The 26734-nt window shown below is 42.8% G+C and overlaps 3 protein-coding genes across 6 annotated transcripts in view; 2 read left to right on the top strand and 1 right to left on the bottom strand.

The window, feature by feature from the left end:
* LOC109464064 lies at positions 1–9253 on the top strand. The gene is made up of 5 exons (XM_019760985.1): positions 1–45; positions 3755–3828; positions 7205–7294; positions 7773–7900; positions 8962–9253. The coding sequence occupies exons 1-5, from the start codon at positions 1–3 to the stop codon at positions 9180–9182; spliced, it is 558 nt and encodes a 185-aa protein (XP_019616544.1). The 3' UTR covers positions 9183–9253.
* Positions 9254–12025: 2772 nt separating this feature from the next.
* Positions 12026–26734, bottom strand: part of LOC109464095 (deleted in autism protein 1 homolog) — a 35550-nt gene continuing 20841 nt past the window's right edge. For all 3 annotated transcript variants that reach the window (XM_019761026.1, XM_019761027.1, XM_019761028.1), the window contains exons 2-6: positions 15453–16286; positions 15021–15162; positions 14366–14507; positions 13497–13655; positions 12026–12564 (exon numbers count right to left, since the gene is read on the bottom strand). In XM_019761026.1, coding sequence (XP_019616585.1) covers positions 12176–12564; positions 13497–13655; positions 14366–14507; positions 15021–15162; positions 15453–16201 — 1581 coding nt within the window. In that variant the 5' untranslated portion in view covers positions 16202–16286 and the 3' untranslated portion in view covers positions 12026–12175. The remainder of the gene's footprint in view (positions 12565–13496; positions 13656–14365; positions 14508–15020; positions 15163–15452; positions 16287–26734) is intronic.
* The window catches only part of LOC109464094 (COPII coat assembly protein sec16-like), a 32619-nt gene continuing 22553 nt past the window's right edge, over positions 16669–26734 (top strand). For both annotated transcript variants that reach the window (XM_019761023.1, XM_019761024.1), the window contains exons 1-11: positions 16669–16760; positions 17911–18095; positions 18430–18621; positions 19601–19783; positions 20453–20693; positions 22019–22367; positions 22696–23022; positions 23502–23656; positions 25189–25353; positions 26118–26202; positions 26578–26659. In XM_019761023.1, coding sequence (XP_019616582.1) covers positions 17993–18095; positions 18430–18621; positions 19601–19783; positions 20453–20693; positions 22019–22367; positions 22696–23022; positions 23502–23656; positions 25189–25353; positions 26118–26202; positions 26578–26658 — 1881 coding nt within the window. In that variant the 5' untranslated portion in view covers positions 16669–16760; positions 17911–17992 and the 3' untranslated portion in view covers position 26659. The remainder of the gene's footprint in view (positions 16761–17910; positions 18096–18429; positions 18622–19600; positions 19784–20452; positions 20694–22018; positions 22368–22695; positions 23023–23501; positions 23657–25188; positions 25354–26117; positions 26203–26577; positions 26660–26734) is intronic.

Below are 26734 nucleotides of genomic sequence, written 5' to 3'. Positions count from 1 at the left end.
ATGGAGAAAACCATACCTGCACTTCTAGCTGCTTCTCAATGGGAGGTGAGTTACAGTTAGAACTGCTTAAACTGGGGAGTAACTGTCAAATCATCTGTACATCTCGCTAGGGGTGTTACGTCGTGTCAGAGCCAAAGGATATGTCCAAAGGATATGTCTCAAGGGGGCTCAAAGTATTGTCACTTTGAAGACACCGCCTTTAGAACACATTCGGAAATTCGATACTTCGTACGTAGTTCGTAAATTCGAACATTCGAAGATTCGATAATTCCATGCAGACATTCCATCATATATACAAACTACGTGTACACAAAATGTCGGCTTGGCTTGGAAGGGTAATGTCAGGATGACACACCTCAAATGATGATAGTAGGCCTGACACTTCTGTTGTATTTGTGCAGTGAATTATGAATGACTGGTGTCAAAACTGAAGTGAACAACGTGTGACTGAAATGAACATCGATAATAGGGTCTACATGTACATGTATGTATTGTTCGCAAGCGCTGTACCAAATACTTTAGAAAACAATGGAACAAGATAGAAAATCATACCTTGTTCCTAGAGGCCATGGAGTCATGAAAAAGTAAAGCATTAAAAGAAGATGGTACATCTGATAAACCTCGTTTTACAGAGCTTGATCTGATGCTATCCATCATGAGATAACAGAAGTGTAATGTCCTTGATAACAGTGATATGCACACCACGGACATAAGAATAACTACATGTTACAGCACGAGTAGAATATTGCGAAATATAAAGTTCAGCCATTTTAATCTTACGACTAAGCTAGACAGGCAGTTCAGCTTCTTTGACCTGTTTTAAGCCACCACATCTGAGACCAGACGGCGACAGAAGGCTGTGTTATTTATTGATGATCCCTCCCGACTATCATGTCGCTGTTGCGTCTCACCACACGGTCCCCTGACCAAACCGCAAAGACGAGTAATTACAAGAGCAACAGGCTATAAAATATTAAAATTTGATAAAGGTCTCATTGAGACCACCAGACGGGATTGTTGTCGGTAAGACCGATTACAAAGGCATACTCGCACGGAAAATGGCTAATGGTACTGTTAAGCTCATTTTCCATGATACAAAGTCATAATCCCCTTTTTGTGTTCGCGCCAGGATGCTCTATTGTACGGGAACAGGGATACATAGTTGTATCCAGAACCGTATTCTATCCAGAACATCCTCAAGCACGGTTCTGGATGGTCTACGTGTATCCAGAACCGTGCCTGGGGCAAATCTACGTTCTTAGATAGACGGAGACTGAACCGAACCGTGCCTGATCCGACCCTTACCCATTCAAGCATGGAGCTAGATGTAGGCACGTGCACGGTTCTGGATACAATAGGGACTTTCTTTGAAAAGTAGCGATGACAATACAGCAAGGTTATGGCAATAAAGACATGACACCAGACAAGGGATCACGCGTCCGGAAAACGCAGTTCAATCCGCCGTTTGTTCACGTATCTTTAGTAACGGCTGTAAAGTCACCAACCCTTCATGTAATATTCATGACGCACGTGTTTGGTTTTCATTTCTACTATTTGAGACGATTTCGTCGCAAAGAAGGAAAAGGAATTGAGCCATTCAAAGACATTCTTGGTGCTTTTGTAGATGAGTATGTTGCTAGAGTAAGGATACATGGCAAATTTACTTTCTCAACCTTTCAAAACACCTTGCAACTGCCTCTTGCAAAAATACATATCTGTCCGTAAGAGCCATTTAAGAGCCTAACAGCAAGAAATGTAGTCTAGTCGGGTAGATGAATGTGAACTATTCTCATGATTCATCGCTTCCAAGGCGCCTGCACAACCTGTTGAGCAGAACCGCTATTTCTAGATTGATGTACTTCAGTGCAGGTTATCCAGGCCTGCCAAGACCTGCCAGGTCTTCTGAATCAAACCCAGACGTCTAAAAACCCGTTAAGCCCTCCTACACACATTCAGAGTCTAGACATATTCACTTCTTATCTTGTGAGTTGGAACGAAACGTTACACATTCGGCTAGTCCAAGATCAGGGTGTACCAGTGGCATCTTGCAATGTTATATCATTCTAACTAAATATTAATTGCATTCTGTTGAATTTTTTTTAAACAAATGATCTAAATAGTATTGTCCAAATAATCCTGAGGCTTTTTGATAGATAGATGCTCAAAACATTAAGCTAGGACCAATTGTTCTAACGAAAATTTACATAAACATTATGCATATGTTATACTGTTGCACTTAAAAATAGGCAATCTTTTAAATAAGCCATCAGGTAAAAAGCATCATGCATGGTATCACTTGTAGTACATTTTTCTGTATTGAAAGTGTGAAAATGTGAAACTTGAAAAATCAGCCGAAAGGCAACACCCTGATCTTGCCGACTGTGAGTGCAAAAGTGTGCCATCACTATGTATATAGATGAAAGCTGGCGCCATGAATCCGGCCTTCCCACGTCCATAACATAGAACTGTTATTGATTTTGGTGTTGCCCGGCGAATATATCTTACTGAAAACCTCTTCTTGTTCACACCGAGTTGGTTTTCATCATGTATCTAGATCTACACTAGGAAAGTATCTACACATAAACAAGACAGTGTAGAAACTGCTATTCATTTGTCATAAGTACAGAACGTTACGTTAGATGAAGGAAAAATTTCCTTTGTGTCCAAAAATGCAAGTTTCTTGTGGCTTTGCAACTTTGCAACTTTGTTGAATTCATTGCCCAACTCTTGAGGCACGCAAGCGATGGGAAAACATGATTTCCAAACAAGGACGAAGATAGACCGATCGCAGATGTTACATACAATATGAAATAAATAGAGTGCACGCATGTGTGTATGTGTGTGTACGTGTGTGTGTGTGTGTGTGTGTGTGTGTGTGTGTGTGTGTGTGTGTGTGTGTGTGTGTGTGTGTGTGTGTGTGTGTGCGTGCGTGCGTGTAGCATTCTTTATGTTTTTGTTAGTATTGTAGATTTTAAAATAGATATGTTAATGGTTTTTTTTATACTTGATATCCACAGGTTAAGGGCAGCTAGCCTGGGTTACCGTTACAAATGGATGGCACCCAGGCTACAGGGCAGGAGGCAATGCTAGAAAAATGAAATATAAAGGCTTACTAAGGATTACGATGGTGTATGTCAGACGCTTTTGGTAATATTCGAGCGTGTATTTGATGTCGTATTTTCCAGCGCTGAGTACACATGTTAACGTTATTATATCCCGCTGCCATGTTATATGAACTCACCCAGAAGCTGCAATATTGCCTCAGCATACCAACAATTTTACGAGGATTTAATTACAAGCCTCTCGCCTCCTGCTGAGCGAAGGCAATATGTAATACAATAGGCTGGTTCACGTCGATAAAATATGACTCGTTACCTCCATGAAAAATGGAGGTATTGTTTTTGGCGCGCTGTGTGTGTGTGTGTGTGTGTCAGTGTGTCTGTCTGTGTGTGTGTGTGTGTGTGTCTGTCTGTCTCTGTGTGTGTGTGTGTGTGTCATGTGCGTGTGTGTGTGTGTGTGCGTCTGTGTGTGTGTGTGTGTGTGTGCTTCTGTGTGTGTGTGTGTGTGTGTCTGTCTGTCTGTGTGTGTGTGTGTGTGCGTGTGTTTGTGTTTCCGCACATTTGTAGTCAGCATAACTTCATAACGCCTTTATGGATTGTGATGATATTTGGTATGTTGGTAAGTCTTAGGAAGACAAAGGTCAAGGTCAAATATGGGCCTCCTGGTGAATGACCTTGTTGGGTATATTTTTCAGTTGGTTGCAGCGGCGTACTGTCTGAAGTACAACTACAACTCACTAAGCGGGACTTATGTGGCAACCTTCGTGTAGTAAGTCTCTTTTTTTATATTTGTAAAGAAGTCTAATGACATTTTCCATCTTTGTTCTTCGTGCAATATCTAACAGACATTTGTCATACTAGGTGGCTTTAAATATAGATAGCCCAAACCCGACTTAATTCCCCAAAACACACATCGACAAGGTATTCAAAAGTTACAAGTGATGCAAGAAACACACCGGTGGACAAAAGGACTTAAGTTGCATGGACACCGATAACAACCACATCTGCACGTTCATAACCCCTACAAGAGCCTCTGCAAATCACCCACAGGTTATTAGTACTTACCACAAACACCTATTCATTTGGATTACATCCTATTTCATCTGGGCTGTTCTGTGGGTGTGTACGTCTGTGTGTCTGTTTGTGTTCGTAGGTATTTGAATGCAGGAATGGCAGCCTGTATATGCATGTCACATACACAATGTCACATGAAATATGTCTATTATTTTTCACAGTCACTGCACACATTACCTTATCTATCCATTACCAGAGCTCCTTAAACAGAATTTTAATGCCATCATGTAGGATGCTTATACAGTAATACTTAAATGCTCGGGGTATGAAATACTGTCATTAGAAACACAATAACACCCAACCTTTCCCTCAACACGCATCTCATACTTTCCCTAGTCTCCCCCAGGCCTTCCTACGGGGGTACGGATAGTAGAATTCGGTATAAAAGGAAAGAATAGTTGGCCAGGAGAGTCAGTCTGCTGGAAGGCTAATTTCCCCCTCCGAAGCTTGCTATTGAACTTTACAAGAACCAAAAATCTTAATTAATCTCACTATTGGCAAAAATGTACTGTTTTTAACCTGCGATGTTATTCTGGTAGAGACTAATGTTTCCCGAACACGATTCTCACAGAAACCTGCCCTACTGTACACATTTCACTGTTTTTGAACCCGCGGAGTTAGTCTGGAAGAGACTGACGTTTCCCCAAGGAGCTTTAATTTCTTTCCTTGGTTTCCCGAACACGATTCACACAGAAACCTGCCCTCCTGTACCGTATGTCTTCATAAATAATGCACGCCGCCCCATCGCTCCGGCGGCGCTAATTAGTTTACACAATTATCCTGCAAACAGTTTCGTTACGGGGTCGCCTGGGTTCCCGGGTAATGCTGCCGTTAAACGGAAGGTAACTTAATTTCTAAGACGGTGTAAAAATTACTTTCGTTCTTAATCACACATATCTTATCTTGGACCCATTTCAAGAAAAAATGTAGATCTTATTTAATTTTGAGTACTGGTATGTTCTAAGAAAAATATAGGAGGGGCTTGTTGTATTCAGAGCCGTACTTTATCCAGAACCATGCTCAGACACGGTTCTGGGTAGGCCTCGTGTATCCGGATCCGTGCCTGTGGCAGATCTACGTTCTTGAATACACGGCGGCCATCCAAAACCGTGCCTGATCCTAACTAGGGCTGCGGACCGGTACACTGTACCGGTCCAATACCGTAAAAATCGTTTCGGTACAGGTCCAAAATACCGGATCATGAAGTAACGAGTATATACCGAAATAGCTAGTTTACACCATGTATATGACTAAAGATAGGTAAATCCTACCACAAAGACGAAAAATTAGCACTGGAAAAGACGTAAACACCGTCGATTGATTTGAGATCCTCAGTCTCACGAGACATCGCGAGAGTGTGGCTGATCCAGGGTTGTGATTGGTCAACAAACTCAAATCAGGTCAGAGGTCAGTCATTTTCCCTTCCCTCCAACACTTTATTATTGTTTCTGTGTCATGATTGAAAAAGTGAAGAACACGTGTTAATTTGTCAAATTGTTCAGGTACAGGTACAGGTCCGGACCTGTACCTAAACCTCTGTACCAGTACCTGTACCTGTACCTGATGTTACGTTTAGGTACGCAGCCCTAATCCTAACCCATCCAGGCATGGAACTAGCTGGCACGGGTCTGGATACAATAGGGCATTTGGTAGGTTCATTAGCTTGGGTGACGGCCTTGTATTCACACAAAAGAACATCCAGGGATGTTGTGTGTGCCCATCTTCAAAATTGTCATGTGATATTCCCCATATTCATTATAGATTGTTGCTATTTCAGAGAAGGGTATTGTCCTCTTTGTGTCTCTCTTGGCTTGACATTTGTAGATTGGACCTGGTTTCATATCGATATCATATGTCAGCCAATGTCATCTCCATGGGCGTGAGGCTACCCATTCTAAACTACTACTGCATTTAGTATGCGAGAAATATTTAGAGGGAGGGGGTCTCTTGGAATTGGGTGGTAGTACCCCCACCCAACCTGATTTCAAAGTCCAATATTTTGGACCCATTTTTTGTGTGCTCAAATGTTTTCTTTCTTTAAACATCGTCGTCCATTCCTTTCTCCTGTGACCACCTGGTACCGGTACCATTCCTGCAAATTAACAACTTCAGGTTGTATTGGGCTATTGAGTGCAAAATGCACTAATCCCTGATTCTGTAGACCTTTCCTGGTCGAACGCTATAGTCCCCGCCCCCTGTTCTATTTCGAACACGTCGAACCCCCTGTTCTTTTTTTCTTCTATTTCGAACACGTCGAACCCCCTGTTCTATTTCGAACACCTCCGTCGAAATCATCGCGGGAACGTATTCGAAATAGAACAGGGGGTTCGACGTGTTCGACTGGGAACGGTGCATTACTGTGGAAAGATAGAAGAACACATAACGCAAATGTCGACACTGTGATTTTCCTTGGGCAGGTACCATGTATTTACTCTATCGTATTGTGAAAGTGTTACGCTACGCAAAGCGTGTAATTAGTCGCTTACAAAAGGGAGATAACCGAGGCTTTTCCTTTCTATGGTAGATAGGTTTACGCAAAGTGAAGTGGGGGAAAGATAAGATAGTAGCTATATATTAAGTGAACCCTTCTACACCTATAGAGATGCTGTTTTTCAGAGATACACTATCTTGAGATCCAAACGATACTACAAATGGATTCTTATTGTCGAAAGTAGCTCTGAGACCAGGATATTCGTCTGAATACCTTCACCCTCTCCCGATGAGTGAGATTTTACAAGTGCTTGTAATGTATGTAATTTGTGATTTATATAATCTCCCCCACCCAAATGACGTTTGTAGTCCGACGACGTAGACTCGCCCTGACAGGACATGTAGTTCGTTGTAACAAACCAGCTGGTAGACTAAACCAGTGGTTCCCCACTGGGAGACGTAGAGTGGAATGACCACATACTACACGTTTGTCAATGTTAGAGAGAGACGCTGGTCTCGCAGGGACTGCTCTAGTGTCCGCCATGAGGGACAGGGGGTACTGGAGTAACTTTATCAAGTGTACCTCACCGGATTAAAATCCGGAGGCATGATTATGATGATATTATATTTGTGTCCGTCAGTTGTAGTACGCGGTGCTGTGGTGAGGAGAGAACATGTTGTGCAGAGGACCCGACGCTCTACAACAACGTAGTCAACGTTTGGTACTTCTGGTACGTTTATTTCCATGTTTATAACATGTTTTGTTTCTTGTTTGAGCCTTTGTTTATTCATGAAATACTAAAATCTGCCTGCGGGGCCAACTTTCCCCTGAGTGAAGAGGTCATGGCCAGAAAAAATAGAACAAGATGCCAGTTAGAGGAAATGTGAAACCGTAGAAATTGGCAAAAGGATCCCAAGGGAATTGGTCCGCTATACGAGTACAGTTTTTGAACGGCAAACTGTGCATGTTAGCGGGCAAACTCTAGCCTCTACCAGGCTTCGAGAGAATGTTCTCTCTAGCAGACCAACTCCCTCGGCATGTTATCTCTCTATTTGGCCAATTTCTACCCTTTCCAGCCGCCTCTGAAGCCTGGTAGAGGCTACGTTGCAATGCCATTGACGCTTGAATGGATGAAGGTATTGAGGTGTGTATTATAGAAGTAAACATCAGCTAAGAGCTGTTTTTGCTTTCTTCCGTCCCTTCTCCAGGGCCATTGTTGTAGTCGCCTTGTTCACGCTGTGCCTGGCCGTGATCGCCGCGTGCTGCAGATGGAAGCACGGCTCCGGCCGGACCCGCAGACGGACCCGGGTCAGGACGATTAACATCGCGCCCTCAGGTACGGCAACGGTTTTTTGGGTAGCCTGGAGTAGCGCTTGTGGGGTAGCGGATCTCGGGGAGCGGACAGAAGCTAACAAGGCTAGACTCCAGGCTACACTTTGTATTTGTATATACAAGTGGCCAAAGTTGGTCTCAAAATCTTTCCGTCCAATGTCTCCTTTTATGAACCTGATCAATGTACGGTCATGTTCGATCTGGATAATTCGAACTGAAAGCTTGTTCCATTTGGGTTTCCACCTGTGGTCACTTACACCGCACATCTATACATATCGCTCCCTCAGGTAGGTGTTGTATCTAGAATGGCGCTTTATCCAGACCATGCCCAGTTTGGATAGTCCACGCGCGTTTTAGCCTGTACATTAGGTATCTGTCCTTGGTGCTGAAAATAGCCTTCCGTTGTGTAAATAAGTAATGTATCCAGAACCGTGCCTGTCTAGTCCTATGCCTGAATGGATTAGGATCAGGCACGAGTTTGGATACTCCACGCGTATCCATAACCGTGTCTGGGGCAAACCTACGTTCGTTGATACACGGAGACTGTCCAGAACCTTGCCTGACCCTAACACTAACCCGTTCAGGCATGGAACTGGACAGGATCTGGATACATTACTAATTTGCACAACGGAAGGCTATTTTCAGCACCAAGGACAGATACCTAATGTACAGGCTAAAACACGTTCAGGCATCGTTGCAATAGTCTAGCCTCTACTAGGCTTCAGAGGCGGCTGAAAACAGTAGAAATTGGCAAAATAGACAGATAACATGCCAGGGGAGTTGGTCCGCTAAAAGAGTACAGTTCGCTCTTTCCGTCACCTTTGAAGCCTGCTAGAGGGTGGGCTATCACAACAATGCCTGATCGTGTTTTACCCTGTACATTAAGTATCTGTCCTTGGTGCTGAAAATAGCCTTCCGTTGTGGAAATCAGTAAGGTAAAACCTAGTTCCATGCCTGAATGGGTTAGGATTTATATATAGGGTTTTTATACAGCTAGTGTAATACTGTATAAAAAGTAAAGGACTTAAACGCTGACATGACGGCATTTCTTATTATTCTGTCCAGATGAGAGGCCACAGTCACAAGCGCCTACCACCACCTCCACGCCTGGAACGGCGGACAGGACGACCCTGCCTCAGTTCAGCTTCTCCCTCCCCGGCGCGCCCCCGCCATACTACCCGGCCTCGCCGCCTCCGTCGTACGAGGAGGTCTGCAGGCAAAGTACGAGACAGCCGAAAGATTCGGAGGAAGCGGAGGCGGACACAGAACGTAGTAATCCGGGATGACCTCCGAGTTTTCAGTCTGAAATTTACCCTTAGCAGGCTTTAGAAGCGGCTGGAAAGAGTAGAAATCGGCCAAATAGATAATATTCTAGCGGTAGTTGGGACCTGCATGCACACAAACTGTCTGGTGAGAGACAAATTTATAATTTGTTTAGGAACTTTGAAAACCTTTTTGGGGGTCATTTTGATAGTGACTGGTATAGTGTAGGGTTTTGAGTAAATGTTTTGCCCCCAACATGGATTCTTTTCCATGTATGGCCTTGTTGGCTACATCCCTCTTGCTGCTGGTCTGTTGGAATCGCCCTGGAACAGGGGGTCAAAGTTGACCAATGTTTACCAAACCGGCAACACTAGTATCTCTTGAAAGGATTTCCCACAAAGACTTGGCCTAGCCCATGAAGGTGAGTTTTAATATGTGACCAGAAATCCTAAAAAGTGAGATTTGATGTACTTGTTTTGCCTGTTTTTGTATAGGTTTAAAATTATACGTACGTAGGACCAACTATACATGTAGCAATAGAGTCCACATTCTAGGTTAGTTATTCCGCCAAAGAAGTACAGTTTGACTGTACTCCTTATATTAGCGGACAAACTCCCCCGGCATGTTATCTGTCTATCGGGCCAATTTCTACTCTTTCCAGTCGCCTCTGAATCCTGGTAGAGGCATCGTCGACAGTTTTAATATGTCGAAGAAAATGTAAATGTTCTTTTTATGGGTCGCCATATTGATGATGATACATGTATACTGCGCCCTAAGGAAGAGATCTGGTTTTGTTGCATTGGTGTGTTGTTTAAAACTAAAACAATCCTTGAAATTATAACGTTTATATAGAAATCTCTTGGAAGGATTCCTTTGGAAGTGTGCCCATTTTTACTTGGGTGTCTAATATGTCTTGGTCTCTGCATAATTCATAAAGATATTAATATTGCTAAAGTTGTTCATTACCGTGCCATATGTACATGTTTTAATGAGAGAGATTACATCCATCTAGCTCTATTATAAAATTACATTCTCTTAGGTAAGATTTCTTTTCACTATATTTACAGCATAGCATATCTTCAATTTATGTTTAAAATTAATGATAAATTACGTTATAACGACTTGTTGTAACAAAACTTTACGCAGCGAATGAAAGTTTTCACAGCATAATCTTTATTTACACAATGAAAATGTGTATAGAACTGTACTTCAATAGAAAAACAAAACATCAAAAGATACATTTTCTCTTAAGCTTTACAGAATACTGTCCTTTTCCAGTGATGCCTTTTCCGGTGTCACAACACATATAGAGAAGAATCTGTTATTTAATACCAGTAGAAAATAATTTTAGTAACTGTGGTCCTTCTTTCCTTTGTATTTTGTCTTACGTTTGAAACAGCCTTATAACATCAACATCAAGAGAAGCATGTTAATATATTATGTTGTCAGCAAGATTTCTTTATACAAGTATGTATATTGTTACGGCGTTGGCGTCTTTTCATTAAAATGAACGTTCGTAATTATTTGTTTTCACTGAGGATTACATGTGCGTTGTTATAAAATCTTGACTTGTTACAAAAACCAAATATTAAAAAGCAAGGTATACGGCATAATATAAACAACAGACATCAGCTTTTAAAGTGAAACTTAGATTGAATCTTGTTAACTGACAGCTAACGGCAGGTAAAAGTTATACAGCGCCTCTTGCGACATCATAGCAAACTGCATATAATATCAGTAGCTGCAGTACATTGCCTACTCTGGAGGTACGAAGTCTTTTGGTGGTCCGAAGCGATTTTATATTGCTCAACATATTTGCAACAACAACGGTGACAAAACGTGACGGAGTGGTATTTTTGGTTTGGAATTGCACAGTTCGGTTTACAACAATGAACTATCTTAAAATGCAACGGCTGATATACAACAAGCAATATTTCAGCTACATGTATTTACAATGCTTATCTTAGGCCACACCAATTTAATTTGTTGGTTCTCGGATTTTTTCAGAAAAAATATGAAGCGACAGGGCGAAAAAAATAAAAAATAAAAACAGGTCTAGGCATCCCATTATAGGCTTAAATGCTACGGAATGAGCCATGAAGTCAACACAAAAGGCTGGGTTAAAATTTAAACACTGAATTTCTAACTTTTAATCAAACCACTGCAATGATAGATGGGAAAACTGTAACAACTAGGAAGAAAAGGACTTTCCTCAACTGTTGGGGGCAAAACATGAGCATTTTTCAGATGATTCAGGACCAGAATCAATTTTTTTTTTGCAAATCAGAAAAAAAACGAAGAGGCGAATCCGAGAACCAACAAATTAAATTGGTGTGGCCTTATTTTAGAAGCAAACGTTCTCACTATATCAGCATGATGTCGATAATAGTTTGTTCCAAAACATGATTGTTTTGATTACGAACTTAAACGTCTACTCTTTCTGAGACTACGGATATATTCCCAACAAATCTTGTGTATAGAAACAAAAAAAAGTAAACACAAGCATTTCACCAGTTGCTTGCCTATGTACATTGTGAAACGAGGCTTGTGTACAAAAAAGAGACATAGAGATCGTTATGAAGCAAGTTTAAACTTTAATTTCCAACAAAATAAATTGGACTTACCCAGATGTCCGACTGTACAACTCCATTCCTTGACAAAGACTGGAGTTGTACAGTCGAAAATCAAGACAAGTCCAACTTATTGTGTTGGAAATTGCTTCATAATGACTCGTTTCGTAATGACATCTTAGTCTCTACCAGACTCATTTGCAAGATGAATAAATAGTAGAAATCGGCCTAAAAGGGGGATATAATTGGCCAGAGGAGTTGGCTAGCCAGAGAGGGTCCATCCGTACAGGCGAATTGGACTCTTTTAAGCACATCAACTGCTCCGGCCAATTTTATACCCTTTTTAGGCCGGATCCTACTCTTTATTCAGCCTGCAAAAGAGTCTGGTGGAGACTAATAACTTATACCAACACAGATAAACTCCCGACATTAGATCGGTTTAGTTGTTACCGGTCTTTATCAAACGTGAGCTGTGAGTCTAACCCGAGCCATTTCTTCAGTAGCGCCTTTAGTTCCGTCACAGCCTTCATCCTACCACCAGGCGTGTTCTCGTACAAACACTCGTTCAGAAGACTCGCGAGAGTTCCGTCCTTCTCAATGTCCTCCGGTGGGTCGTGGAGCAGCCCTCCCGGGTTCGGGGACTCTAGCGTCTCGTAGTCCATGTCGCTCATGTTCTTAGCTTCGTCCGTGAGAATCTCGTGACAGAGGAAGTAGTAGGTCGCGCCGATGTGCTTGTAAGGTTGTACGCACGTCTTGTCTTCCTCTGGTTCGTCCGCCTTCACAGTCAAGTCGTAAAAACAGTCCTCATTGCACACCTCCCTTTCCACTAGAAGATCTGTGTGATTTGTGGATAGAAGAAAATATTATTTCATATAATCATTATCATCATCATCGATGACATTATTATTCCATATACATGCTTACGAAAAAAAAAGAGCAATGACTCCTACAAAATACAAAACAAGCCTCTATGGAGCCCAAAATCTAATTATTTCGAGCTCTCATCAAGACCTACCCACCTACGAAATTTCTTGACAATCCATCCATAGCTTCTTGAGTTATCGCGCTTAACCACACACACACACACACACACACACACACACATACATACATACACTACCGAAAGACAACCTACTCGAAGGTAAAAACTTGCATACGTGGTAAACTCTATAGAAGTAAAGTATATGGCTATAACTAACTCTTACGTTTCTCCATTTGGCCTGAGAAACGCTACCTTCGCACAGAGCAGTATGATTGAATAGAATTAGATTAAATGTATAAACAAAAGTAAAATCTTGGACTTCCTTCAGCTGTGTGACGTTACGATGAAACATCGCGCCCTTTTGCTAGTGCCAGGTCTAGACAAGACTTACTACGCCTACACTCCGTGCGTGACTTCCTAAAGTCTCAAAAACTGTCTCTATTTTTACACGTTCTATAGAAATCTTATGCTCTACCAGGTTTCGGAAGGGGCTGGAAAGAGTAAAAATTGGACAAATGGAGAGAAGAAATACCAGGGGAGTTGGTCATTAAAGGAGTGCAGTTTGACAAACTCTCTGTACTCCTTTATCGCACTAACTCCCCTGGCATGTTATCGTCTTCTTTGCCAATTTCCTTTCTTCACTGGCCTCCACCAGACTCCTTTGCAGGCTGACTATATTCCTTCTTAGGCCAATTTCCCCTGTTAAGTCAGCCTGAAAAGGAGTCTGGTGGAGACTAACTCTTCACATCCACCTCTGAAGCCTGGTAGAGGCTATAGAACCTCACCTCCAGGCATGGACGCCAAGTCCAATATCACCACGTCCTCCACATCGATGACGTAGAGCTCCCACTCACTGTTGACCACGATGTTATCATACCCGAGGTCAGTCGGCATGATCACCCAGCCCTGGTCATTGTTCGTCAGCTTGTCTACAAGTTCCAGCACTAGAACATAGATATATTAACCTTAGAACAAGGAGTATCAGTGACACGCCAAAGTCAGCATGCTGATTCGTCCATAGTATTGTGTATTTTGTACCCACCTGTCTGTGGACCCACCTATAGACCTGACGAAAGTCGATGTACTTTTGTTGTGTCAATAAAGTCATTCTATAGTTTATTCATAAAATTCTATTTAAGATATTTCCGCAAATGTAATTAGGACCCGGTTATATACGTCGTCCGATAGCAAAACTGAGGCCATTCTTGGGAGAGCCAAGCATGTGTCCTGCAAAATGCGGTTGCCTTGTTACGGAAAAGGCATAATCACCCAGCCCTGGTCATTGTTCGTCAGCTTATCCACGAGTTCCAGCACTAGAAACACAGCAGTACCAAAATACGCCCATGAAAGTTAGACATAATTCAAGTACATTTGTACTAGTAATTAGCCTCTACCAGGCGTCTAGAGGCGGCTGGAAAGATTAGAAATTGGCCAAATAGAGAGAGAACATGCCAGAAGAGTTGGTCCGCTAAAAAGTGCAGTGTTTGAGCGGCAAAGTCCAGCGAACCAACTCCATTGGCATGCTCTCTCTCTCTGTTTGGCCAATTTCTACTCTTTCCAGCCGCCTCTCGAGGTAGAGGCTACCAAGTAAAGAGATACACGAGATAACTGTTACGCAAGCAGTTGGATAGATCAAATAAGTATTTCCTCTGACCTTTGAGTGTTAGTTTCATCCGTGTTTCCCAGGTGTCCTCGTAGTAATATCTCAGAGGTGACCCGCTGTGTTCGAAAACCGCCATCCGGCCGCATGCCCCGAGGAATGACGGGAAGGGCCACCCCTGGTTGTAGTGGAACACCTGCAAAAGGAGATGACCTTTGTCTTTTAAAAATAGAAAGTCAGACAAATATCTAAAAAAAAAGCTTTGAAAAACGTCCGGAAACATGACTATCCTGCGTGGAGACCACGTAAACAATTTTATCAGGTTAGTGAATGATTGAATAGTACAGTACTTAATTCACAACCACTTGTTCAACAAGAGCTGACGTTTCGATGAACTGAATACATCAGTGCACAGTGAACCAGTCATAATTGCCCTGATGAAGATGACAGACGGTCATCAAAACGTGTAAACATGAATAAAAAAATACTATTCTTGATCTTGTTCTTCTTGATCTTGTTTGGGTACTGCACAACACCCCTAAATTGGGGTAAAGCGTGCAGGGGAGCTGTGCGATGCGCTATTGCTGCGTCCTCAGGTGTTGTAGTACTGCAGCGTTGAACTTCGTGGGTTCCGCAGTATCTGTTATTTCTTGAGGCAAAGTGTTCCAGTATTTATCTGCTTTGACAGCTTTTACCAACTTCTACTGACCTGAAAGATGATCGGTTCGGGGTTCAGGAGGAAGGTTGTGAGAAGTTTGGCTGACTCGTTCGTGGACAGGACGTTGTCCTTGTCGATGTCGTAGGCCGATTTCGCCTGTTGTAGGAACCTCTCAGACAGACAGCGAAGTATGCTACAGCAAGAGACGAACGTTTGGAAACAAAGACAATGCTGTAATTAAATCTTATTCATCAGTTTAAAATTATGAATTGAACAATGTTGAAACAGCTGAAGTTTAAAAGTAACCATTCGCTGTTGTTTTAATCAATGACAATTAACGACTTCACTGAAATTTTTGTTGAAAAGTTAACTATTCGCTGCACTGTTTTTCTTTTCATTGACAACGACTGAATGATTGTAAAAGGTTTCTATTTCTATTTAAGTCGAACAGATAAGGTCTTATTGATTTGTTGTTATGGTTACCTATATTCCTCCTCTTCGTTTGGATCCATCTCCGCCGCAAACTCCCGTAACCTAGCAACGCTCAGGTCCTGTTTCAGCAGCTCCACAATGGCGCCATTGACGTCACAGCTGTCCCCTTCCAGCAGACTGTCCTTCCCCTGACACGCGAACTGGTGGAACTTCCCGTATCTCTCTGCTTCTACTAACAACTTTCCGACAATCGGTTCTTTGTTCGCAGCCTTCAGGCCGAAATATACTCCGTTTTGAGCAAGAGGCGACGTCCGGCCGGCGTTCGGAAACTGGAACTTTTTGTCGAAATCCTTACAGAGAGAATCGCCGAAACACGCAGGGCAGTAGAAGTCTCCGAGGAAGTGTTTGACGTTCGAACTCGGATAAGCAAACTCGTATTCCAACGCGTCCACCAAACTGACGACTCTGTTGTGAGGGTGGACCGGGATTTCGTTGTCGTCTGACAACAAAGTGGCGGGAGTTTCTACCTCCTTCCGCCGTCCGATGTCCTTGTGGTGGAGTTTCGAATTTCCCGCCGCCATGTTGTCGTAGTCCGCCATCTTGGCGGGTCCCATAAGGTCACGGCTGGAGAAAGGACCTTGCGGTTTCGCGCCACGCGGTCTGTTGGCGGATTGATTTCTTTCATAGTGGTTATAAACGGTGAAGAGGATCAGAAAGGAGAGGCAGGCGACGACGCACAACCGCTTGTGCCCTGAGACGACCCTTTGCACGCGGTCCCATCGGAAGAAAATAGTCCTCATCGCAAAGGCCGGAGTTTCATGACGTTCTAATATCACTACAGGTGAGGTCGCACGTCACACACCCGGATGTAATACGTCATACGTTCTGAAACAAGATGGTCGAAGCTTAAGTAAATAAATAAATATATCAATAAATAAATAAACAAATAAAATAATGTTACCCACATACAGTTTTCGTAGTTGTCAATAAACATCAAAGGCAGTACAATGTATCTACACTTGCAATCGTAGTATCTACACAAATGCCTCCGCCCCTACGGCGTCGCCAAAAAGTACAGCATTTGTACTGTTGAAAATCCTGGCCCTCCATAATACGAACAAGAAGTAATTACGAAGAGAAAACGTTATATATCATCAACAGCGTTAAGAAACAAATAAAATGCTCGTTTGAAGCAAAATTCGACGACTTTTCAACTTTTTTTCGCCGCGAAAAAAAACTTTCCGCCCTCGAAAAGGATGACGGGATTTAGTATGACGTCATTGGCCGCCATCTTTAAATCTCCGACGAGAAAGAAGAAGTCGGCACTAAAAATACGCTCCGAAGAATCGACAAAAAAAGGTAAATTTCCCTGATATTTCTGCCTGACAACTCGACTATATGATCAGTAAAGGTGATGATGAAGTTGTATAACAAGAAAATTGGTGTGTTTTAAGATTTCTGCGGCAAAAAATGACGTTTTTGAGGGGTTTGGAGCGCGACAAAATTTATTTGCGCGGGAAGTCCCCAAACCGCCCCCGCCGCCCAGTGGAGTGAGTCATATATTTTTGTGGCCTTCTCGTTTTTCAGGAACCTTGTCTGTTTTTAATGTCACCTTTGTGATAATTCACTAGCTTTGTAGCTAACAACATGCGCACAATTTAAGGTAAGTAAGGTAGGGAAGTTAATTTGACCGGAGAAAATTTGGATTCTTCGCGTCATGATTTTTGGGATGGCACAAGTGGAGCATGGAGTGAGTTGAAGGTGGAACTCTATTAAACTTGTACCATATACTTCCTTGGTTTTACGAATTTGAGAACATATAGAAGGTCTAGATTTAGCAAATATAACCAGTTCTCCTCACCAGATTACTTATTTAGTTAAATTACGTTGGCGAAAGAATCGTGAAATTTTAATAGTTCAGAACGAAACAGACGTGGACACCAAATGCCCTGCCCCTTATAACGTTAGATGTAATAGTCATATCCTCCTCATTTCCAATAGCATAAATCTAAAGAAAAGATTGAAGACCTTTTCTAGAACCATCTAGAGTGTGAAGTCAACTGTTTTGGCACAGATATAATTTCTCCTCCCCCCTGGATAGTACAGGAAACACTGTGTATTTACTGCGATGTGGGTTGGGCTTTAACTCCCCGGGGATGTTTACTTTGGTGGATATTAAGGACACTTCCTTTGAAGTAAGGATGAAGTGAGTCATGTAAAACCAGACGTTTGTGGGCAGGGTTTAATGTCACAAGGAACATCTTGTCTGATCTTGGATTTTAGCCTCAGTGAAGCAAAGTGGCCACTTTTGTGAGGTTTGTGGTACAATTTTGTCTTGTTAATTAAGACTGTCTCGTTAAGACTATCCATGTTTTAATCCCTAGCAGTTCAGAAAAAATGTGAAATTGTCAGGATAAAATCCTAAGTGAAGGAAAGTGGCCACGTTTGTGAGGTTTGTACAGTTTTGTCTTGTTAATGTAGTTCATTTTTTGTTTGTTTGTTTCTACAGATAATTGATCCTTTGAAGTTTTGAGTTTGAATTGAAAGAGTTGTGAAGAAAAGGTTGCTCTGCCTGTACAAGACAGACCACCATGGCTGAAGTCAGCGTAGAGAACAGTGCAATGTTACCCAAGGTGGAGTTAGACTCCTCTCTGACTGGTGATGACATCCTAGCCTTGGCTACAGCATGCTATGGTAAGAATTAACCCATTTCAAATTTCATACTATATGTATTCTTGTTCTGTTGCCATCCTCATTCTTTCATGTAAAAGAAAAAATGGCAATGGTTTCAACAGTTTTTAGTATGATCCATCTTTCCTAAAATGCTGAATACTGTGGGTAGAATTTGCGTGGTGCAGGTACTAGTACTTCTCAAAGTTAACTGCACCAGTACAGGTACATGTATGCAGGAAATTAGTTTGAGCCCTGGTATACAAATGATATAATTATGTACATGTATACAAATGATATGATTATGTGCATGTATACAAATAATACAATTGTTCTGAACATGTCCCACACATTTCAGAAAGAGAAGGTTCCTGTTCGACAACTGACAGTCCTTCCGCTTGGCCTGAGGCTGCCCCTGTCGGAGGTACCCAGTACTCAGCTAACTTCTCAGTCATGGACATGAAGAACATCTGGGGAGGGGGAGGGGAGCAGGCCTCGGCTGCTGGACCACTGTTCTTTGGACTTGTTCCTGGGACAAACTGCTCTAATGGTGGGTTCTATATGTCAGATGGTATGACAGGTTGAATAAAAGTTGTAAACGAGAACTATGCGGCTCCAGAGGTCTTACTGAGGGATGACTGCGTGTGCGAGATGTCGGTTAGCTTGAGGAATGAATCCCCTCTTCTATGTAACTCAAATGGTATGTTTTAAATGTCAGATGGTGTGTTTTAAATGGATAATATCTAATTGTCTTAAGATGTTTTTTTAATCCAGCTTTCTTACATTGGACAGAAAAATATTTCATTTTCATGTTCATGACTATGCATGTTTTCTTTCATGAAATGATATTTTGTTGAAATCTGAGGAAGAAAAGAGAAACAAGTTTTTTTCAGTCAGTTTACTAATCATCTGAATGTATTATTTCCTACCTCAATGACCTAATGTTTTCTCAAGTTAGTCATGGCATTAAAAGAGTAACTCGGCAAACACAGTGAATCAGAAAACCTACAAGGAAGTGTAAAATTCTTTGGGATGTTTATGTTTTGCAAGAAAGGAAGTTACACGAAAGGTTTGCTTTTGCACAAGAGCCCCCTTGCAAAAGTAAAACGAACTGCAAGCCTCTCTGCATGCAGCATTGGTACGACCAAATCAATACTTGAAGTACATGTAGTCACTAGATATAGCATTAATTTTAAAAAAAGTCTGCAGTTAGATGTGCAAAGGTTGCGTGTAACATGTCGTTCGGTGTAATATATATTTGTAGCTAGCTGCCACTGCGCTGTGTGCCTACAAAGCTGGTGTGTTACACCGAAGGGTGGTTATACCTGCTACTAGTATACAGATACAGATGGTCTTCTACTTTAATACGTAATTGTAGACCCAAAGTTTTCGATATGAGTCGAATCAATTTATTAGCCTGTATAAAATGGCTTAAAGCCAGGACTGGCCAACTATCCAGAGCTAGCATTGGAACTGGACAATATTATAATATTATAATATATAAAATTTCTTCTTTTATCTTCCCACAGACCTGCCATCTGATACCCAGGCTGAAAGTGCCCACCTGGCTGGAGACTGGCCTTCCTCCATCCCACAGAGCATTTCCCCCATCCCCCACCAGGGCAATGTGGTCAATACCTCACCCCCCTCTACCAGCCCACAGGCCCCTGTACCCACACGTACTGACTCACAACAACTCGAGTCACCCACAGGTACTACTTCTTTTTGGTGGTCCTATAGATAATTTTTTCCCTGGTGTATAGTGAGGAAGCATATACATGTACTCTCCAAGCAGAGGTAGGGTTGCTCGGTATTTTGGCAGTATTTTCGCGTTTTTAATACGTCTTTCTACTTTTACGGTTTTTCTCTGAGGAAGACCAGAGAAAAACAGTAAAAGTAGAAAGACGTATTAAAAACGCGAAAATACTGCCAAAATACCGAGCGACCCTACCTCTGCTTGGAGAGTATATACATGTACATGTCGAAGAAAACTAATACATATCTAAGGGTAAAGAAAGTAGCAATTTCTTCATGACGAATGTATTACAGGATCCAAACCAATATGCTAGAAATTGATGCAACTAAAATATCACAGGCTTTTAGGGTTTCTTTTTACACAGCTGGTATAGACTCTCACCTACTTACATGTACATTTCGATGTGTATCAAACACCATCCTCATAGCTTCTGACTAAAGCACTGCTTTTCGCTATAAGTAGCCGATGTAGGTAGGCGGCAAGAAGCAGTACTCCAGTCAGGAACTCTAAGGAAGTTGTCTAAAAGACATTAAAACGATGTAAGCAAGTGAGTCTATACTGGTTTTGTAAAAGAACATCTAATGTACTTGACCAACCAGATGAAACTATTTTCGGAATATTCCAGGCATCGTCCAACAAACGAACTACAGCTTCAACATCGCGACCTCCAACCTCAACATCACCAACATGCAGTCTCAGCAAGTCTCCGGAGGAAGCAAGCTGTCCCCCAACGCTTCAGCCTTCAACACTGCAGTGGCGCCCCCTAGCTACAGTATGGCAAAGTGCAGCAGCCAGCCTATGGTGAAGAGTCAGGGCAGTGCCGGATGGCAGCAGCAGAAACCACACGGCCCACCCCCCTACTCAAGGTACGTACTAGGTACTCCATTGGTTAGCGACCCCACCTAAGGACCAAGAGTTTGGCGGTTGGGAGTTCGAATCCCGGCTGTTGTCATATATGGTAGGATGGCAGCAGCAGAAACCACACGGCCCACCCCCCTACTCAAGGTACTTCTTGTAGTGTGTGTAGTCCAGTGGTTAGTGACTCGCCTCTGCACCAAGAGTTTGGGAGTTCGAATCCCGGCTGTTGTCATATATGGTAGGATGGCAGCAGCAGAAACCACACGGCCCACCTGCCTACTCAAGGTACATGTACTTATGGTAGCGTGTGCAGTACTGTGGTTAGCGACTCTGCCTCTGGACCAAGAGTTTGGGAGTTCGAATCCCGGCTGTTGTCATATATGGTAGGATGGCAGCAGCAGAAACCACACGGCCCACCTTCCTACTCCAGGTACTTTCGGTAGTGTGTGTAGTCCAGACTCGCCTCTGCACCAAGAGTTTGGGAGTTTGAATCCTCCCATCTGTTATCATATATGGTAGGATGGCAGCAGCAGAAGTTGCATGGCCCACCCCCCTACTCCAGGTACTTTCGGTAGTGTGTCTAGTCCAGTGGTTAGTGACTCGCCTCTGGACAACGTTGGGAGTTTGATCCCTGGCTGTTGTGGTATGGTAGTGTGCGTAGTCCAGTGGTTAGCAACCCTGCCTCTGAACCAAGTCAAGTGGTTGGGAGTTTGAATCCCGATATGCATGCTACTGGAAAGGGTTGCAGTCCTTAATTATGATGGGACGTTAAGCTGTGGTCCATTGCACTTGGTGAAAACAGCTAGGGGAATGTCCCCGGTACAATGAACCTGTAAATATTGTACATAGCATCTTTCACAACCAGTGGGAGATGAGCTCTTTAGTGACCTGAAACTGAATTGAGATCACTTTCTTTTCCTTTTTTCCATCAATGTAATCCTTATGTTGTCAGAATTCGTCAGGAACTGTATATTCCAGGTGAAAGTGACTGTATGGCATTGGGTGCTTTAGTAGTTTGTATGACAGCTTTGTGGATAATGCATATTTCATCTTCCTTGATTTGATTTAATTTGATTTTTTTTTTATTTATTGAAATTGCAACAGTGCAATACACGCGGAACAGAGGCAGCTGTTGCTGGTGGTGTGTCCCGCACATAGAAACAAATACTGGTCAGACAACACTCAAGTCTAGTGGGGAAAGTCGTGTAAAATGCCTTTCCCAAGGGCACAAGATCGGTGGCATGTCAGGACTCGAACCCGGGACCTCTTAATTCCGAGTCGCGCACTCTGCTGTTGCGCCACACGACCCCACATCTTCCTTGTCTTTTCCCAGGTCCCGTCCGCCCACAGTGAGCCACCATGGAGCCCAGTACCAGCTGGAGCCCAACGCTCGCAACGTGCCCAACGGAACCGGCCACCAGCAGTTTAACGTGAACCTCAGCGGCTACGGACGCTCTCAGAACATGCCTTCCAGTCGCCACGGCAACTCGCCCTACCTCCAGCCCCCTGGCGAGGGCGGGCAGTACTCCAAGACGATCCGTCCTCCGAAGCGCGTTTCGCCGAACAGCCGCCCGTACTACCCCCTACAGCCGCAGTATAACACCCAGAGCACCATCCACTATGGCAACACCGCGCCGCCCAGCCACTCCAACTACCCTCCCAACGTCTTTCCCTTCTCAAACGTAGGTTCCTAGTTATAATTGTGTATCAACACAGGTATTTCTAAGAACTGTAGGAACTATAGGAAGAAATAGTTTGTGTTTACATGTATAAACCTGCATTTCTCCTGCAAGTCTTTAGTGTCACTGAAGAAAGGTAGTGGATGCTACATGAAATGTCCGACTGTTTCTAAAATCATATCCAGTTTACTGTTGCTTGAATAAGTGTTTTTTGTCGTGGCTGTCAAGGGTCTATGACCTGATTAAGACATGAAATTATTGAAAAATATTGTGTAAAAAATGCCAGCAGAACGAGGGTTAATAAATAAATTATTTCTCCTCCTTTTTGCAGGGCTATCACAACAACTCTGCTCCCCCCAGCAGCTTTCCTTCCACATCCCAGCCACCCTTCAAGCGGCTACGTGGCGGGGAGGTCCCGTATCTGCGAGTGAACACCAACACCCCCAACTCCAGCCCTTCCAGCAACCCAAACACCCCACCGTACCGATCGGCAGCGGCGATCTCGCCTGTCATGGCGGCTAAGGAAGCCCCCGCGCCCGTCTGCATGTCACTTAAGATCGTAGAGAAGATCGTGGTGGAAGGATCGTACGCCTTCAAGTCTCATGCCATCTTCCCGCTCCTGCGAGACCTTTTCATCACATGGAGGGACTGTGACAAGGTGACTATAATTTGAAGACCTTGTTTCTAATTAATAAATGTTTATTCCTTCCCTAAGAATACTGACATTCCTCTATGAGACATCACGTGGCCAGAAGGAGCCGTGAAAACGAGCTTATTGACATTCTTGATAGAAATTTTAGCTCTTTATATCTGTTGATCAGACTTTCGGAATTATTCTAATTTACATTTAAAGTAATTATACTTAGTAGTTTTATCAACTGTATTACCAGCCAGCCTTCAACCTCATTATGTTGATTGGAATGATGTAAAGGAGCATGCAATTCAGGCTGCAAGATGCTCTTGTTTGTACACCGATAAACCATTCATTCATTCATTCATCCATCCATCCATCCATCCATCCATCCATCCATCCATCCATCCATCCATCCATCCATCCATCCATCCATCCATCCATCCATCCATCCATCCATCCATCCATCCATCCATCCATCCATCCATTTATTCCAATATTTCCAGATGGCTGTGCCGACTGCCCTGTTCTCAGCCCTGCCACAAGACTTTGACACCCTCCTGCAGAACTTCCTGAAGTCCCACCCTCCCCCTGTAGTCACGGTAACAGACGCTGCAGACCTCACCCCTGCAGTGGAGAGGGTCATCCATGACGCAGCCAGGTCAGTAACTATCACTCTCCAAGCAGAGGTTTGTGGGGAAGATTGTAACATGTCTATATATGCCCTGTTTTTTTACACGTATAGAAAGGTAACAGATCTAGACTTGACCACCAATCTCTGCTTGGAGAGTTAGTAACTACAAGCACATCAGCAAAATGTACTGTGCCTGCCTGGAACCCAGATACAGAAGCTGGACCAGGTGTGTTATGCCATTCAAGAGCAGTCATACCAGTTATATACATGTAGATACAGATACAGAAGCTAGTGTTTTACGCCAAAGGGCAGTTATACCAGCTATACAGATACAGAAGCTGGTGTGTTACGCCAAAGGGCAGTTATACCAGCTATACAGAAACAGATACAGAGGCTGGTGTGTTATGCCAAAGGGCTGCGTGAGTTATACCAGCTATACAGAAACAGCTACAGAAGCTGGTGTGTTATGCCAAAGGGCAGTCATACCAACCATACAGATAACAGGTACAGAAAAGCAGTACAGCAGTGCTTTATTGACCACTGCCTCACCTGTAGCTTGCATGTCATGAAGACAGCTGCCCGATATTTATGGGAAGAGCGCCAGGAAAAGTTTGGCAAAGTCTGGCTAAACCTTCTCCCAACCCATTTCCTTTTAATTAAACTGTCTGGTTGGGAAGCGAAACAGCTGCAGAAACTGGCACCCTGACAAGGTAGGATCGTACATGCGTGACTCGCCGTACGTAAACATGCAGCAAAGTCAGGACATTTCTTCGAATTTGGTCTCCTCAAGTGACAGGAGACCTTTCTGGACAAAATCAGGCACGAACTTCATCAAACTTGGTTGAGATTTGGCAGAGGAAAGTGGTAATGGCTATCAGCGATGCCAACGTGTCTAACATTTAATCGTTAAACTTTAAAGGAGTCCAGCCTAGTTGGAAGTGTTCTTGAAATATGGAGTGTGCATGTCAGCTGCATGTAAATACTGGTACGGTTTGCAATGGAAAAATTTAGGCAGCATGTTGGATTTACCTTACATGTACTTATACTTTCATGTTATAAAACTAGGTGGCCATGTATCGTTGTAAGAAAAATATGAATCGGCTACCATTGAATACGGGGCAAACTATATCTATCTCTCTACCTTAGTCCATCAATCTACACAGTATCCATCTGTCATTTATCTCTCTTTCTCTCTCTCTTTCTCTCATATGATTATAAGTGTGTATGTGTGTGTATATATTTACTTAGATCTCAAGTCAAGATCACCTGAATTTGCAAGGATTCCATCATTTCTGCCATATTTAAAAGTAAAGGCGATGGCTTGATTACTGTAATTCACTTTATGTTCACGGTAGCAAAAGTTTACAGTCTGAGAAAAATGGACATGGTCACGGAACTATATATCCACTATTAAAACAGGTGCAGGAAAGAGAAAATCCAGGAATTATTTGTTAACTGTAATGATAAGTTTACAGTACAGAAGTGACAGTGAAAACAGTGAACATAACAGTACCAGGAAAAAATAAGGAATTACAGTACTTGTCTGCATATACCTACAGGTGTGCCCATAAAGCCTTGCTCCAGAAGCTTACCAGACGCCCCCCCTCGGCGACTGTCAGCCCCCTGGGCCACCCGCCTGCCCCCCTCCCCACCACCCGGGTGCACCAGGCACCCCCTGCCAGACAGGAGGAGGTCTACACCGCCATACAGGAGTTCTGTGACAGGTGCCAATCATTCTCATCAAGCTTCATCAGTTAGATCAATGTATCATAAAGTTTACAGTTATATGCGCAAACGTTAGGTGTAATGACTTTCTCAGTCTTCAAGTTAGACCGTAGTTACCTAATTATAAGGGACGATGTTGTCAGATGTTACAAAACTTTTTTCCTAGAACTATAATTATAGCATGGAACTCCCTGCCAGCAAGAATAGAACTAGAAGGGGCATCAATAGTAGATAGCTTAAAACCATGCTTACATTTAGATGTGCAAAGGATTATCTAAAGTGTAAGAGTTCGAAGTCGCAGAGTCAGCAGCACTCTTTCTGTCATTTGATGGAATTTTGACACTTATGATGGACAAAAATTTTGCCCAATCCGTCATATTTGATGGACAAAAATATAATATTAAGATATTAAGATATGATCATTGCTTGATCTATGAGCAAAATTGTCCTCAAAATACAGTTAACAGCATTTCAGAGGGTCAAGATTTCAAATTTTGAGGCGCTTGACATGATGTTACATAATACTTCAAGCAAACTTGAGATGACGGAAAAATTTTTAGGCTGGTTAGAAAACTACTCAGTCTGCAAGTTATATCAGTGTATTGTAGTTTAATCAGACATTTCAATGCAGTATCATCTAACTATAACAATTATGATGAGTAGTTTGAAATGCTCATTTTCCTGGATATTCATGTAGAAAGAACATACATTTTCTACACAGCAATAAAACATGCATATTTGTGTTGAACTTGCACACATGTAGGTTTGAGAAGGCGACCAAAGAACAGCAACTGAGTCCGGTGACGTCATCAGGAATACAGGAGATGGAACCGTCACCGATCGCTCTGGTTAGAACTCACTGTTTTACAATCCAAAATTCTAAAAAGTAAAGCAGTCATCTGAGGCAAAGCATAATGCTTTTTCAAGGATCTTATATAGTTATAGTGTTCTGCAAGACAGCTTCCATATACATGTAGCTTGCATTTTATAGTTCTTCTACATTCTAGTAACTGCAAAGCAGTTCTTAGAAAGTTTAATGTCATTTTGTAAGATTTTGAACGGCAAACTCTGGAGTCATACAGTGGAAAATTTGGATAAGTCAATTTCTTTCCTGTGTTGGAAATTACGGTTTAAACTTGCTTCATAATGAACACGAGTACCATGATCATCAAATGCCTACAACCAACAGTAAAAGACAACCGTGCCCTCTGCTGCATTCCCAGGTTAACAGCCCAGCCGACCTGGGAGACACCAGCGGCCTACCGGAGCCAGAGAGCTGCTCGGCTGGAGGTGGAGGGCAGTGAGGTGAGTGTGTGGCACTTAGCTCAACAGTACTGACAACAGACACGTGCTTATGTGTGTAGAAAGGGTGCTGGGCAC

The sequence above is a fragment of the Branchiostoma belcheri genome, unplaced genomic scaffold (assembly GCF_001625305.1).
Source record: "Branchiostoma belcheri isolate BF01 breed outbred unplaced genomic scaffold, Haploidv18h27 scaffold131, whole genome shotgun sequence".
NCBI classification, from domain to species: Eukaryota; Metazoa; Chordata; class Leptocardii; order Amphioxiformes; family Branchiostomatidae; genus Branchiostoma; species Branchiostoma belcheri.
This window is presented reverse-complemented; position numbering and strand designations above follow the sequence as displayed.